The 16,939-nt window shown below is 41.9% G+C and overlaps 1 protein-coding gene across 9 annotated transcripts in view; it reads left to right on the top strand.

Annotated features, from left to right (window-relative positions):
* Positions 1-16,939, top strand: part of LEF1 (lymphoid enhancer binding factor 1) — a 71,589-nt gene that overhangs the window by 46,323 nt on the left and 8,327 nt on the right. For 6 of the 9 annotated variants that reach the window (XM_042049647.1, XM_042049646.1, XM_042049648.1 and 3 more), the window contains 5 exons: positions 1,662-1,745; positions 3,583-3,705; positions 4,395-4,557; positions 7,268-7,375; positions 11,037-11,085. In XM_042049647.1, coding sequence (XP_041905581.1) covers positions 1,662-1,745; positions 3,583-3,705; positions 4,395-4,557; positions 7,268-7,375; positions 11,037-11,085 — 527 coding nt within the window. Of the gene's footprint in view, positions 1-1,661; positions 1,746-3,582; positions 3,706-4,394; positions 4,558-7,267; positions 7,376-11,036; positions 11,086-11,748; positions 11,790-16,939 lie in introns of all 9 variants that reach the window. The other 3 variants (XM_042049650.1, XM_042049653.1, XM_042049651.1) reach the window with 3 other exon arrangements.

The following is a 16,939-nucleotide window of genomic DNA, read 5'->3' as shown; positions in this document are numbered from 1 at the left end:
GAGGAAATGTGGTATTTTTGGAGTAACAGATTTGGCAGGGTGCTTCATGTCTACTTGGGGTAGATATGTACTTGCCTTCAGCTCTCTTGGAAGAGGGAATAAGGAAACTTGGCCATAATTTCAGCGCTTTAGAATCTGTATTGTGACTAGTCTGTGCCCACGCAATGAGGGATGCAGATTTTTTTTGTTTTTAATGTCTCCATGGGAGGGAAACATGATCCAGATGACAACAGGCAGAGAAAGTAGAGAGCAGAAGATGGTGAAATGCTGTATTGCCGGCATATCTTTCAGGAAAGACCACATGCCTTTTTGGAACAAATAATTAGTAGATATCAAACTAAAATATGGAAGTATCTATTTTTTTGATTTTCCCCCTCCCCCCCCATTTTGCTGCTTAGCTGTCTCCTCACTTCCACTGCCACCAAGCAGTTGCTAGCATGCGCTTTCCAGATGTGGTCAATCCTTTCTTCTGAATGGTTTCTTGGTGCAGAAGTTGGGGGGAGGGAAGAGGGAAAGAGAAAGGAGAGACAAGATCCAACCTTACAAGACTCTGGATGCGTTCAGCAGCACTCACCAACAGCGGGACATACTCAGCTGTCCCTCGTGCTACGGCTCCCTGCTGTGAGGTAGCACTGTTGAGACTTCCTTCAACTTTTTTTTTCATTTCCTCTTCCCTTTGAGCACTGCTCATTTCCAGTGACATGCTCCAAGAGTGAAACCTTACTGTGTCCTGAACCTTACAAAGGCCCAGTTCCATTTTTTCTCATCTGATTGACCAGTCAATAAGCATCTGAATAGCATTGATGTGTTGATGTGTGTGGTGCCCCTCTGGTTGGAAGAGGTGTTTGGGCTGAACTGGTATTTGCTTGCATTACCATCGCATGCTACTCCAGGGAGTTCATTGTAGTCATGACTGAACCATTGCAAACTGAAAGTAATCAAAATGTAGCGATGATCATAAAAATTAAAGACCTCAACTGACGGACTGGTGGCAAAATATTATGTATATGTGGGAGTGTCAAGGAGGGAAGACCTTCACACAAGCTTCTCTTACTGGACTGCAAAGTTTGATCTTTAAGTAGTAAGATTGACTTGTGTCGCTGTGGCCTTTTACGTGGTTGGGTTGGAGTTTTTTAATCAAACAAATTTCTGCTCAGAAAAGCTGTCCACTTGTACCTCACTATAGCATATGCTAATGGAGAGAGTCCTAAGTTTTCAAAGACTTAATAAAACTGTTCAAAAGGCTTTTTAGCTTAATAATTCACCATCTGGTGTTCTCGCTCTGATCTACAGTAGAACTATTTGGAATAAGATGCTTTTTTCCTAAGAGCTTGTTTAACAAATCTGATTCCAGTGCTTCTAAAACTAGGTGAGAGAGGGATAGAGATAGAGGAGTGTGCATGTGTGTTATGTGCCCTGGGGGAGGAAGGCTGGTTGTTTTGCTTTCCTTCCCAGTGGAAACTTAGATTGGGAATCTTTCAATAGCAAGGGAGAAAGTTCAAAGCATTTAAGTACTCATTAGTTTCACTAGGAGAACTCTTGAAAGTATTAGCTCTTACTATTCATTTGTGACTGAGTTCCCATCAAGAGCTTGTAACTCTAGAGTAACCATTGAATACCATATCGTATGATTGATGGGTTCCTTTCTTCTGTGACCTCAGGCAAGGTCAGCCTGTATATCCTATCTCGAGTGGATTCAGGCAGCCCTATCCATCCTCACTCTCAGTCGACCCTTCCATGTCCAGGTAGGTGTAGGAGGTGAATGACTGACTGGGGAGTAACTGCTGGCATTAGAGGGCAAGTTGCTCTTCTGCTTGCATCTTGGTCTGCCTTTGCTTGCTTTTCAGTCAGCTAAACCCTTATGCATACATTTTTATTTAACTTATGTGTTGTATATGCAGTTTGCCTGGATCCCACACTGGTCTCATTCAGCATTTTCTTGTCAGTCTCTGAAGTGTTGCAATGAGGAGCACCAGTGAATTGTCAACAATTAATTGAGCTGTTTAATCTGAAATGAGTCATTAGTCCATTTCTAGATGCAACACATAGTGTTGTGCATAGCATCCTTGGGTTTTGCTCATGTCAGTATGCAGCCAGGTGGATTGTCACTCTAGTCTGTGTTCTCTAGTTCCAATTTCAAAGCTGTTGGTAATTAGTCTTGAATCACGTAGGTAATGCTCTGTATGGAAACTTGCTCGCAAGTAGGTATTTCATAGCCCAAAGCCACTAATGGCAGGGGATGCCAGCACAGTATTTGTACTGGTGTGTGACTCAGGCACTGTGTCTTTATGTCTAAGTGCAAGCAAGCAATGCTAATTGAGACTTGGGCATGACACACTCCAGACCTCCTATGCTCTGCTTTTGCATTCTAAAGACAGCTTCTGCATCCTGTGCTTGGTGTACACGAGGTTGCAATATACCATTCTTGGGGTTTTTTCTGTGACCTGTAGAAGACACACCCTCTTGCACAGGGATTTAAGGCAGGCCATTTGATAAGTGGGGGGTCCTTTTGCCTCTTTGTGTGTGGGCTCTTTTGGATTATCACTGTCCCTGCACTTCTTTACAGGGGAATGATAAGCATGTGCCTGTCAGGGTGATTGGGAAGAAAACCCATTCTTCCTCTAAGATAAAATCACTTGATTTGGTTACAGGGCTTTGTGTTTCCTTTATTTTGATCACATGAAGGAAAAGGGCAACAAGGGGACTAAGGCATGGTGAAAGGAGAGGCTGGATGCCATTCCTTAGCCATCACTCCATCAGCAAAACTTTGGAGCATGAGCTTGTTTTTGATGTTAACAGTACTTTCCACCAGTTTAAAATACAGCATGCAGGTTTTCTGCTGCTGCTGAGCTTGCAATGTTCAGCACCTTCAAGTTCTGTCTCAGCTGTCCTTAAGAGTGACCTGGGTTAGTAGGGTGGGATTATTCAGTTAGTGGTATTTTGGTTTTATTTTCCATTTTCCTTCTTGTACAAATGAAAGGAAGCTTTAACTAGGACAAAACTCTCTCCCTGCTCCCAGGGATGCAGGATTTTCAAAGTTTATTTTAAGCATTTGAGGTAAGAATAGTCGGTTCAGATGAAGTGATGTTAAAATCTTTTACCATAAGTACCTTGAAAAGTAAAGAGAGCCATCAGGGACTTCTTGAAAAGACTCTTCTTTCATTTTATTTGTTTCTGCATGGCAGTTTCCTCCTTTGCATTGGCTGGTGGTGGATATTTCAAGAACGTTTATATCTTGGTGTGGAAATACACTTTTTTGGTTAAGAAATGTGTATTTTTATTTCTAGACAGTGCAACAGTATAAACATTAAATATTTCTTGCATGCATTGCTAAAAGTGTTTGCCTGAAAGGTAATTAAATAACTTCTCTACAACCAAAATGTTGACTGATTTGTTTGTTTTTCTTGAATAATTGGGCTACAATGCACAAATCTTAGCCAAATATTTTTCATGTGCTCTGTAAGACTTGTCTTCATTGCAAGCTCTGTAGCATTTGCATTCTTAGAGTGTCCTGCTGCTGTCATACGTGTTTGATGCCTGTCTTCAGTGGGGTTACAGACCTTGCTTTGTTTTCTCTTTTAGGTTTTCGCATCACATGATTCCTGGTCCTCCAGGCCCTCACACAACTGGAATCCCTCACCCAGCTATTGTAACACCTCAAGTAAAACAAGAACATCTGCACAACGACAGCGAGCTAATGCATGTGTGAGTCTGCCTTTCTGCACTAGCTCATAATGAATAAATGTTTGAGAACTAACTCTGTCTGGAGAAGAGTCAAGGATGTTTTAAAAAAAGTGTCTTTCATAATCTCTCTGAATTTTAACTCTTCTCCTATAACTAAAACTGGAGCTGTGAGCTACTGTTTGGTAAGGGTAATGAGAAGCCATTTTTCATTCCAGTCCAGCATTTTTAAGCTGTTGGCAACAGCCATCTTGATTCAGTCATAATCATGGACCTGTCCAGCTGTGACTCGTGCTCTTTCTGCTGGAAAAGTCCTTACCTGCAAAATTCACTAGTAAAAAGCAGTCTCATTGCTTAGTACTCAAAGGCAAAAGGCCTAGGAAAGAAGGGGATGAGAAGGTATTCTCCTGCCTATGGCAGTGGTCTTTTAGGGTACCATGGATAGCTTTTCAAAAAGAGAATTGAGACAAGTGATGAATTTGGAACAGATTCACAGATTAAATGTTACTTGCTAGAGAATGTCAACCTGACGTCCTCCCTGAGTATTAAACTAAAAGATGTGAAAGTGGATGGGACGTGACCACTGAAATTCTCATTCTTACTACTTAAGTGCTACTGTAACCACAAGTCAGTAATGTTCCATTGGATCTTTTTAGGTTGAAGCAAATTAATGCTTTTTTTCCTTTCCTTTCCCTTTCCCAACCACGTTTTAGGAAGCCTCAGCATGAACAGAGAAAAGAACAAGAGCCAAAAAGACCTCATATTAAGAAACCTCTGAATGCTTTCATGTTGTACATGAAAGAAATGAGAGCAAACGTCGTAGCAGAGTGTACTTTGAAAGAAAGTGCAGCTATCAACCAGATCCTTGGCAGAAGGGTATGTACCAGGAGGGTTTGTGAATGCTCACGTGTGCTGCTAATTTGTGTTTCCCTTTAGCTGGGTGTGAAGGCTGACTTTCTGCTTGAGGTGATAACTGATGTGCAACTATTAAATTAGCTATAGAAGATCAAACATGCAACAAAAATAAAAGTAGTATCTTGATTTTCTTTTTTCAGCATTAGCAACATCATCAAATTTGTGTCTGTTCCACTCATGTTATGGTGCCAGCAGCTCAGACATGAAATAGCCTCAGTCACACATGAAGGAGCATTTTAACCAAGTTCTGGGTCCTCCGTTATGCCGGTGTCCATCAGAGCAGGAAAGGATCATTCAAAGTTGAACACTGGATGCCACTGGAGATGAAACTCAAAAGTGAATATATTGTGGTCCAATTGTAAAGTCATGTAGGTTGGGAGGGACCCATGGAGGTTGTGTAGTCCAACATCTGCACAATGCAGGTCCAGTTACATCAGGTTGCTCAGGAACCTGCCCAGTCATGTTTTGAATGTCTCTGAAGTCATCAGCCGAGTACTGATGATCCCAGTACATGTACCAGAGCTTTGCTGAGAACTGTTTGCTTCTGTGGCATTTTAGTTGTTTTGTACCTTCCACACAGAAAAAACGCTATGGAGGCCAACTCACAGTACAGCTTTGTGTTCTCTGCCAGTGTTATTCTTCCAAGGGAAGGCAGCAGAGGTAAATACCCATTTTGCAACTGACTCCCAGAAATGAGAAAAGGGGTGACTTTTGTATCAATCTGAGTAGGGATTATTCAAATTCCCAGTGAACACCTCTTTTTGATCACTGACCAAGGCAGTACTGAGAGGCATTGTGACTCTGAAAACCCTGTGCTTTTAAATGGGAAATCAGCACATGACCTTAAAGTGCTCCTTTTGTATTACAGTCAGAAGACTTCCTGCTCCAAACACAGCAGAAATCTATTGGTACTTGTCCCAGTTCATGCAGTCTTCTGCTTTGTTGTTTTTGTTACCTCCCCTTAAAGGACATCTTGGTGCTTGCCTTTTCCATGCTTTCATACAAGTCTCTAGGATCATATATGGGCCATTTGCTTAAGAGTTGGACTTGATCCTTGAGAGTCCCTTTAAACTCACAATATTCTGTGACCTGTGAACTGCTCTTTACAGGTGACAGCAGTCCCAGATGATTGATCTTAGTTGCTTAGTATATCAGCCTAGTTTTCTTGGCCTGAACAAGGGCAGTGGCTTATTTATCTCTGCTTTGGCAAGGAATCAAGCCTCAGGGCTCCATTGCCTGTTTTTTCTGCAGCTTGGACTCCTCTTTTCAAGTTGCTGTTCTCCATGAAAGTACCTCAAATTCCACTTTTGCTGTCGTGCAAACGATGCATGAGTTATCCAATATAATTGCTTGGAGATTAATTAACACTTGACAATTCAAGTGTCTCATGTTCAGTCATCCTGGTCACTACTTACCCTGTGCTACCCCAGAGCAGGAACCACCTCTGTTCTCATGAGCTGACACTTTGTCTGCTGCTGGGCTCTCTGATGCCACAGCATTGTGGTCACTACCTGCCAATTTTTGAATGTGCATGTGGAGTTTGAGAGTTGCAGACAGGCTGAACTGCTGTGCTCTCAATAACACATCCAACTTGCCAAGTCAAGGCAGACGAGCTTTAGTTCACATCCTCTGACATGTAACTGAATAACATATTAAGTCATACAAATGCGATCTGATCTGAAATCTTAGTTCTGTATGTAATTCTTGTATGTGTGTCTTAATGATTTCTTAAGGATTTTTGTCTGGTTTTTGGATTTTTTTAATAACTTCTCCCCTCACTTCCCCATGGATGTTGTCAAACAAGAAGATGCATCTAATGCTGCAGCTGTGGAACTTAATTCAAAATAAAAGGCCTTTACTCTTTCTGGTTCAGGTCTATGATAGGTGTTTCAAAAAGGACAAAATTACTAGATACTAATGTAGCTTATGCCTTTTCAAATTTTTAGGTTGTGAGGTTTTGCGTTTGCATTTTTTTTTGGGGGGGGGGGGGAGGTGGTATATGTTTTTAAGTACATGAAACCAGGAAATTTATTCCTGCTTGGCTACAAAAGTCAACTCATGTAATCTGTAAGACTGTAGTTCTGTGATTTCTTTATCTTAGAAACTTTTGCAGTTGCCATTTACTTTTTCAACCAGAAACCAGGTACCTTGAAGTTCAATACTTAGAAGTTGATCTTGGAAAGGGAGTGCTAGTGCCCAGAAAGCCTTCTGTGTTGGCATTGAAAACTTGAGTCTAGCTGCTGCTTGAAACCAAGACAGCAGACCCCTCTGTCAAGGGGAGATTGCTGCCCTTCAAAAGCAGCACAAAACCCTTCAGTTCTGTCAGGAGCTAAAGGCTGGGTTTTGTTGCCGTTTTTTTGTTAGGGTTTGCTTTTGTTTGTTTGTTGTTGGTTTTTTTAAGTAGTGTTGGGAGAGCATGGTTCTGTGAGCAGACTATTCGGTGAGCCCTGTTTCCATAAATAATTTTTGTCTTGCTCAAGGCACTTGGCAGTTGCAGAGCTGACAAATGCCTGAAAGTCAGTTAATAAACACAGGTGCTTGTAATTGCTAATGAATTTCATTTTTGCAGTGGGGAAGGACTGAATCAAAGTCACTAAAACACTTGTTCAAGTCATCTGTTGCCTAGGTGTAAGTTAGTTCCCAGTCTAAAGTTGTGTTTATTTGTTTGCAGTGGCACGCTCTCTCCCGTGAAGAACAAGCAAAATATTATGAACTAGCTCGTAAAGAAAGGCAGCTACATATGCAGCTTTATCCAGGCTGGTCTGCAAGAGACAACTATGTAAGTCACTCACTTGAAGGTTCCTTTTTAAAATTCACTTTCTTTTTGTAACTTTTAAAATTATTATTGTTTCTTCTTTTTCTCTATAACTTGTGGCAAGTCCTGGGTGAAGGGATGGTGAACATACAAATAACATAAACCTTATATTTGTTTTCACTTCAAGCACCCAGAAAACTTGAGATTTTGTTGTTGTTGTTGAGATGCTTTTTATGAAGTTCACAGTTTTTGCGGGGAAAATATAACTTGGAAAGTTTTTTTCCTAAGACAGTGGCCACTACTCTCTGGAAGCTCATGTTGTCCTATACAGCTGTGAATTTTTTATCATTTTCTATTTGATTGCTTATTATCCAGAAATCTTTTTTAGACCTGAGAAAAAAAGGGGTGTCTTGCTTTCAAGAGAACTGCAAGCCCAGGGGTCTCAATGCAGACTGAACTTCAGCTGAAAAGAATTCAGAATGGTCCATCTGTGCAAATCTTGTATAAGTAACCTTCATGGTAGAGCCTTCTGTTATACATGTATGTGTGTGTGTATAGTATATATATATATATATATATATAAGTTATACATGTATGTATCTATATAGAAAAGTTTTCTTAAAGTTACTCTTGTTTTATAATTAAATATCTAACAAGTTCATAGCACATCACACAGCTTGCAGTGCATGCTTACACTATGGTGCCTACAATGAGCTGTCAGTGTTGCCAAATGTGATGATATCAAACTCAGAAGCTGCAATCCTGAGAGGCTGATCCTAATCCAAGATCTGGGCTCCTTTCTGTCCCTCCCTTAGATGTGACACCATCTACTGGGATAGGAAGTGTACATGGTATATCTGGCTCAGTTTTCCTTCTGCATTAGGTGGACAGTAGTTTTTCTCTACTTTGGTGATGTCTTTGGGCATTAAGGATTGAGGTACCTAAACATCTAGTGTTAACAGAAACTGTAGAAACTGGCACAGAATGCATTGACACAGAAACTATGTGATTATCTCTGAAGGAAATGCCCTGGTCTGGCTGACATGCATGCCCAGTTTTGTAAGCACAGTCACAACTGTAAGCCCTAGCAGCTTCTTTCTGTCTGTTTTACACAGCCTATAAACTGTCCTGACATTACACAGGTAGGGTTTATTTCCAGTAACCAGACTGTGTCAACGGAGCTGTCTTGAAATATAGGTGGGAACAAACAGGGTCTTAGGGAAAGACTCCCTGGAAATGAGGGGATTTTTCTTGTCTTGAATTTACTTTCTGGAAAATCACACCACTTTGGAGTCTTGTCAACTTGTGCTTACTGGACATCAGGCTTCAAGATGGTCCTGTGATGTTTGGTCATGTTGGCTTTGAGAACCTTGTGTTCTGCCCCAGCCTATGTCACACAGCACATGCAGCGGACCTGCGGTTTCTTAAATGCCTTGACAGACATTTGGAGTGTGTGAGGTGGCACGTAAGAGGTATCTCTTTGATGTGCTTCCAGCCTACATCCTGTGTGGAAGTATATCTCTGACATACTCCAGTCCTGTATGTTACAATGAAGAACTCTGCTAACTTCCTCTTGCAGCCCTCCCCTCTGCCTCTCCAGGAATGCACACGTTCTGCAGTGGTGGTCAGACGGTGATCATAGGAGAGCACAGCTTATTGCTGAAACCTTTTCAGATATATGTCATTTTTCTTTTTTTTTCCTCTTTGGTTTTCCTAACTTTAGCAGTCAAAAAGTGAAATTGTATTAATTTGGCACAGGTATTACTCCAGTATTTTGAGGGTTGGAAGTGACTTGGGGGAGGTTCTTCTGTTTCACAAAACAGTACGAGTGAAAAATACATACTGTATGGTTTTGGTTCTTCTATTTTGGTTTGTCTGGTTATTCAGGATTTTAGGAATATGAAGAAAATGTTAAACATTATTATTCAACTCTTGACACTATCTTTTTCATATGTTTTTACTACTGCTACCCAAAGCAGTCATGCAAAATTGTGTGATAGACATGAGAAGCACAGTGTTCTCATAACGTGAGGGTGTCTGGGTGTGCTGCAGTTGTCAGAAACGATCTTAGTTGGGAATGCTGACAACTAGGTTTCAGCCCAGTCTTCCATTCCTTCACTTGTGTTATGTCATAGATAGATCTCAGATCTGCTTTCAGTTTATGTTTTAGCACTTGAAGTCAGCCTGATGTAGAGAATAAAACAAATTTTCCTCCCATGACTTTTCCATGTTAACATCTGCACTAATGCAGTTTCCTCTCTAAAAGAGTATTGCCTTGGTGCCCAAGTGATAAAGTATATTGCTGTGAGTTCCCCAGAGCCCTTGAAATGTGCTTTCCAACTTCTAGTCTTGGTCCTGGCTTTGGAATCTTGCTCACAAGGCACTGCCCAGCCCTGTTGCCAGCCTTGGGATAAAAAAGGACAAGAGCTTGAGAGTCAGGCAGGCCCAGACTGTCAGAGCAGAGTGCAGGCTACTTAAGTTCATGTGCTGGAGCTTCACCATAGCCTGTGTTTGGAGTCCTCACTTGCCGTCCATCAATCAGTGAGCACTGCAGGGGTTTGAGGTGGTTTCTCACATCACCTGCTGTCCATCCCATCACCTTGCAGAGTTAGCTCACGGAAAGGTGTGTCCCAGCACCCCAACCCTTCCACTCTGTGGCCACTGTGTGTGTAGCATGCTCTGTGCTGGGACATGCAGCTGCCAGCCATGAGAGTGGGGGGCCAGAGGATGGGCAGCAGGCTGCAGCTCTGTTCACAGCAACCATCCCAGGCTTTGACAGAACTCATCTGTTACAGCCTGTCTGGAGGCTTCTTTAAAATATAAATGGATATGATTTTTCCTTAAAACACACAAAAAGCTTTCACTGACTATACAGGGCAAAAAAGACAAGTCATATGGAGGAATATCAGTGGTAGGGTGGTGCAAGATGATTAAGGTTTAAAATTGTGGGTCTAAGCTGACCTTTTGTTTCCTGACAGACTGTGTGAAGCAGGAGCTGCGGCCGTTTCCATAGATGGGGATGCGGGAGAAGGCTGAGTGTGTGGGTTGGCATGCTGGGGCCAGTGTGGTCTCCCAGAAAGACAGGTGCCAGGCATTCGTGTCCTGCACCTCAGCTGAGGGTGCTCTGCTGTACAGTCTCTGCTGTTTGGTTATTGCAGAGTGCACTCTCTGGGCACAAAAGCCAGACTTGGCTTTTGTTCAGGTACGAGCATTATCAGAACAGTTTTTTGGCTGGTCTGCACCCTGGGGACAAGTCATGGTTGTCCTAGGTACTTTCAACACCCTGTCAGCTCCTACCATGTATGACAGTGTAAGTATCTGAATGTGTGAAGGGTTCTTGTAAGAGCCATAAATGATGATATCAACATACATGTCATCAGATTTTTGAGCGTGAGAAGTCTTCTAGGTGCTTGAGGCTGCCAGTGTTAGTTGAAAAACTCCCAGAAATTGTAATTCCATGTGGATATAAATATAAGTATTGCTGGTGTGCATATTTCTTCATAGACGCTCAGAGCAAACTTTGTTAACATTGAACCAGTTGAAAGTGGGATAGAAAAGCTACACTGAAAACAATTGGGTTTTTCCCTAACAGCCTTCTCTGTGTCCACATGACTTTTGCTGTGAGGGAAGAGACAAAAAAAAGTTCTGTGCATGTAATAGTATGATAAAATTTCTTGTTTTTCAGGGGAAGAAAAAGAAGAGGAAGAGAGAAAAGTTGCAGGAATCAGCATCAGGTAGGCCATGAGCCACCTCTTACTTGCCTTTCACCTCAGGTGTATTTTAGAAACCAGAGCTTGCGCTATTTAATTTTTATGAGCTTATGTCTAACACTTGCTTCTGATGGATGTTTTAAGATATTTCATTTGGAATGTAAGCTTGTGAACATGCACACAACCCATGCCTCCTTTCCCTTACACCTTTCTGAGCAGCAGTCCTGATGGCATCAACATCTTTGGCTGAACTTACACATTGCTGCAATCACTGTCCTGTTTTACCTTTGCTTTTCTCCTCAATCAGTGTTGTACCATCTTTAGACTTAACTATGTCTCAAATACTGTGTGGTATTATTGGACACTGGAAACTTTACACAGATCTTTTGTTGTAACTGTATTTTTTTTTCTCAGTGTATTTTACGTTTCTTTGTACACTAACAGCTGCCTAGTAGGTTGGCTAAAAGCATCAGTGAGGTCTTCTCTTTGCCTGTAAAATATATATAAAGAAACACCCTGTTTTCCCCAAGAAAAAATGGCTGGTATAAGAACCATAAAAAAACCCAAACAACAAAACCAAAAAACACACACAAAAAAAGTCCATGTAAGACTGTAGCAAACAAACTTATTTGGAATGTGCAAAAACTCTGTAACAGAAATTTGTTAAAGGAAAACAATCTTCTACAGGTACAGGCCCCAGAATGACAGCTGCCTACATCTGAAGCATGGTAAGAACATCTCTAAAGCTTTCCTGCTGATAAAACTGAATTGTAAAATAAGCCTTCTTATAAATTTTATGCAATAATATGAATTTAGCAAAAATTGCAGAACTACCATATCCCAAAGCTAATGTTACTTTGATTACTGATGGTTTTTATACCGGCTATCTATTAGGTGTTCACCATTTCACTGCTTAACTGTAGTATTTTCAAATTGACCGCACCTCACTGACTCGCTGCAAGTCTGCCTGTGAACCAGGGATGGGTTTATTAAGCAGTGCAAGCCCTCCCAGACTGTCACAGCTCATAAGAGCAGGTTAGAGGCTGGCTTTGGAGCACATTTTATGTGCTGACATCAACAAGATGCTGCCTGGCTGGGTACACCTTTTAAAAACAATTTATTCACCTGTATACTAACAAAACACCTACTAAGAAGATGGGACTGTATTTCAGTTGTTTCAAGAATTTCTCCCACAACTGTACAGTGGTATTTCATTTGTGGTGCAGGTTGGGGTTTTTTGTGGTTGTTGTATTTCCAGCATGTGTTTTCTTTCTTTATATCATATTATCTGCACTGAGGGTGGAATGACTAGTGATTACACATGTGTAGTAACACCATCTAGTCAGCTTGTGAGTGCACACTACCACAGAGAGATTCTAATTTCTCAGTGTCTGTGTTGGAAGGCTGGTCCTTCTCTTTCTCTCAGTATGATGCATTTTCTAGTAGAAATGGCATTAATTTGAAATAATAGTTGTTTCTAAACTATCTAATTAACCCAGATTGCTCTTGGGAGATCCCCAAGAATTCCAGGAATCATGCAAAAAAATAAGACTTTGTAAAATGACCTACACACTGTATCAGAAATGGGCTCTATCCTCTCTTCCTCTGCCTTGTTTGGCCACAGGATCCCTGTGGCACTCAGAATAGTCAGCAAAGCAGGCTCCTGTTGGCCCTCTGCTCTGCTTGGACTTTCAGCCAGAGAAAGCCAACTTCAGTTTCCTGTGTGCCGTGTGTCAGTCAGCAGTCAGCATGACTCAAGCCTCTTCTGAAGTTATGCCATTATGCTGGTTAGTCTAATCTTGGTTAAGACAAGACTTTGGTGGTTTGTTTGCTGTTTTTAAAGCTGAAGTAAAGTGTAAAGGCAAAATGTGTGCTCTTTTTTTCTTCCTAATAAGCAGAAGTTTTTCAGGCAAGCAGACAGCCTTGCCCTTTGCAACATGCCTAAGTTATGCTGATTTGGGATGTGGATTGCAGTGTTGGAGTTCTGTAGCCTATACAACACGTAGCTGTAAAGCATCTTTACTTAGAGTATTATATCTACTGAAAAAAAAAAAAAAGTGCCTTAACCTTGAGTTTTATAATTGGTATTTCAGCTTAGGTGTCCAGGTCCATGATTGTTGTGAATATTTTTCCCTTTGATGCTAACACAGTACCAGTAGGCAAAACACTCATAATTTTATCTGAATTGATGCAGAGCAGTTGACTGGGATTGGAATACAACTAAGGTTCAAGTGACAGCTAAAAAACAGGGAATATTTGGTTTCTTGGATGCTTTACAGTCTTGCCTGTGCTGACCTACTTTTGTTGGAGTTTCTCTGCATTTTCTGTATTAGAGGTTGAGTGTTCTAAATGTGGGGGTTTTCTCTCCCTTTGACCTTTACACTCCTGCCTTTCTATGTCCTGTCAGGCTTTGCAACAGTGTGGAAACTGTTGGCAATACCTGTCTCTCTGTCTTGAGGCAATTTATACCACAGAGTGCGTGAACAGTAGTATGTTTTCCAGGGAAGGAGAAGCGTGCTGTTGACTCCATATATGCACATGAAGCCAGCCTCAATAAGTGTTTCAGGCCGAGTGTATGATCTGCACTGGAGCTGTACAGATGTGCTCTTGCTGGAAGTAAATGCACAGAATGATTTAGGCAACCCAAATCAGCCACACTTCAAAGTAAACTTCTGAAGGTTAAGACTCTTGCCCTATGCAAGCCTAATCCAAAGAATGTTTTGCCCACAAGCATAGTATCTTACCAGGCCCACAGCAGAGCTGTTGAAGTCTTTACTGGATGGAGATAATAAGCTTGGGAACAGCTTTCTTACTCGCATGGATGGTGTAAGGAAGAGGGGGAAGGAGGGTGGGAGGTCTGGGAAGGAGACAAGCGTTCTGTTATCTGAGAAGAATCAGAAATGAGTAGGTGGCAAGACCAAAGAAAGAATCTCAAGATCAGCACAAAGGAGATCAGCTAGGGCTGTAATTACAGTGATGTAAGTGAGAAGGATGAAATGGTGGGAGGGTTGTGTGGTGGGATGTTCAGAGGAAAGTAACGGAAGAGACATGCAAACAGAAATGATTTAAGATACTGTGAAAGTTTTGGGTGTGGGGTTTTTGTTGGGGTTTTTTTGTCCACGAACATTCAGCAAGTAACTGATTTTTAAGGTGGACCTCTAATCCTGCTTTTTGACTTGGACATGATTAGAGTGGTAAAGTCAAGGTGGTTGCATTAAGTTGCCCCTTTTCCAAGGATTGTATACAGCAGCAGGCATCTTAAGGCTTCACTGCTTCTAACTGAGTTCTGTGATCTCCAACCTACTGAATGGCCAATTTGTAAAACACTTCAGAATGCTTTAGGAATACTGTGACCACATGCACCAGTCTTTGCTGTATTATCCTGAGGTACTCCAAAGCATGTCTTTCAAGAGTTGTGGAACTGTCCCAAGAAGGATTTTGTTTGCAGTTGACATGGCCCAACACAGTATTTGAAATAACTTTGGTTTATTGAAGAAATAACTCTTATTTATTATCTTCTTTTGGAATCAACCAAGAGTGGAATTAGACCGGATAATGCTAAAAATAAATTGAGGAGAGGCCGGGAGGGAAGGGGAAATGAGGAAAGCTAAGATTAAGAACAATGTAGAGATCACCTGTTGAGCACCTTTCTGAAAGGTGAGTGTTTTATTTTTACTTTAAGCACAGCCTTCTAGGGGATTTGTAAATAGGAGCAATTTTGTGTTGTAAGCGGAGATTTCTAATTTCTTATCCAGTTAGACTTTTGGAAGAAAGAAAAAAAGGGTGATTTTTAGCATCTCATGAGTATTTTGAAACCAGCAAGGAAATAGAAGGGTACTAACAAAATTTCCTCATTTTTCTGCAGCATGGAAATACTTAACTTCTTATAACTTGCTCTGTATAGAACTGTAAAAGGCACGTCATTCGACATATGGCAGGATCCAATTGGGAAACTACATAATTTAACATTGTGTTTTGGCATATCTTCAAGGGCTAAAAAGAGTGATAGAGAAGCTTAATAGACATTTGAAAACCTGTAAGAATAATATTTGTGGCTTGCAAAATTCCATAACAATTAGCATCCACATTAGCAAAGCTTTCAAAACGAAGAAAACTTGACTAATACTGATTTGCAATCAGAAGTACTTAAAGGGATCATATTAAGACCATTTAACTTTGAACAATGAATTATCTTAACATTTCAAGCTTCCTACATGGAAATTAGAGCCAAATTTCAGCACAGAAGTGATTTTTGGGTAGTAATTTATGACTAGATTGTGTTTTCCCTATTACTTAAAAATAAAGTGGAGTGAGGCTGTGAAAGCAGACTATAAAGTGGACCAGTCCACAGCCAGAATATGGTGGAAAATAAGCATCTGATGACTGTGGTCATGGTTGACATCTGAGAAAGGAGATGCAAAGAGGATGTGGTACCTTGCTTTCTGAGGCATGTTTTCAAACATGGCTTGTCCAGTGCTTTTGAAATTGTTGCTGGACTAGTCCAAATTGAAACAATGAGCTATTCCCATAGCTCTTGACTGCTCAGAAGCTTTAAACAGAGCCTGGAGAACTTGAGTAGAAGTTAGTCTCTGTGAGAATGTGTGTGCTGATGGTGGTGCAGAGATTTGTCCTGATTTGCTTTAAAAATTGTTTCCTGTGTGACCCATACTTCCCTATTCCCTGTTTTGCCCATGAATAGTGGCCTTCAGCACAGGCAAGAGGGACAGAATGAGCAGAAGAAAATTTTCTGGATTGAAATATTTGTTTTATTTCAGATAGGCATAAAATTTCCAAAGAAAATGAGTATGCCCTCAGACAGATCATGGCTTGTCTTGAAAGGGACCTTAAAGATCATCTAGTTCCAACACCCCTGGGACATGGTCCGGGACACCTTCCACTGGAGCCTCATCAAATCTGGCCTTGAACCCTTTCAGGGATGGGGCAACTCCTCTGGGCCTCACCACCCTCACATGAAAGATTTTTTTTCTTACTATCCAATCTAAACCCATCCTCTGTCAGTTTAAATCCATTCCCCCTCATCCTATCACTACATGCCCCAGCTTTCCTGTAGGCCCTCTTTAGGAACTGGAAGACTGCTATAATGTCTCACTGGAACTTTCTTCAGGCTGAACAAGCCAGCTCTCTCAGACAGCTCTGTCTGCAGAGGAGAGCTGCTCCAGCCGTCTGAGCATCTTTGTGTCCTCCTTTGGGCCCACTCCAACAGGTCTATGTGCTTTTACTGTTGGGGACCCCAGCGCTGGATGCAGCACTCCAGGTGGAGTCTCACCAGAGCAGAGCAGAGGGGCAGAATCCCCTCCCTTGCCTTGCCAGCCATGGTGCTTTGGATGCAGCCCGGGATGAAACTGACTTTCTGGGCTGTGAATGCACATTGCTGGGTCTCATCCACCAACACCCCCAAGTCTTTCTCCACAGGGCTGCTCTCAATCCATTCTCCACCCAGCCTGTATTTGTGCTTGGGATTGCCCTGACCCAGTTGCTGGACCTGGCACTTGTCAAACTTCATGAGGTTTGCACAGGCCACCTCTCAAGCCTGCCCACATCCCTCTGGATGGCATCCTGTGTGTCCCTTCCCGCAACTCAATTCTGACCTGCCACTGATCTTGCCAGGGTGAAAGACAGAAGCCCTCCTCTCTTTCAGGCTCTCTGACATGAAGGAGAAGGTCAGAAGAGCAAACCCGAAGAGAAGCCACGGCCCCACACAGGTGGCCGGTACAGAGGGGCACTGACACCTGCTGGGAGAGGTCCAGCAGAGCAGACCCAGGTCCCTGCTTCTTTTTACCATCTTGGTGGAGGTCCCTGGTGAAGTGCGGGAAGGAGGGAGGGAAGGAAGGCAGGAAAGAAGGAAGGAGAGAAGGAG

This window comes from Corvus kubaryi, unplaced genomic scaffold (genome assembly GCF_017639235.1).
Source record: "Corvus kubaryi isolate FWS band 111438036 unplaced genomic scaffold, C.kubaryi_AGA036_p1.0 71, whole genome shotgun sequence".
In the NCBI taxonomy this organism is placed as follows: Eukaryota; Metazoa; Chordata; class Aves; order Passeriformes; family Corvidae; genus Corvus; species Corvus kubaryi.
The sequence above is the reverse complement of the archived record's forward strand: the minus strand, read 5'-3'. Positions and strand labels throughout refer to the sequence as shown.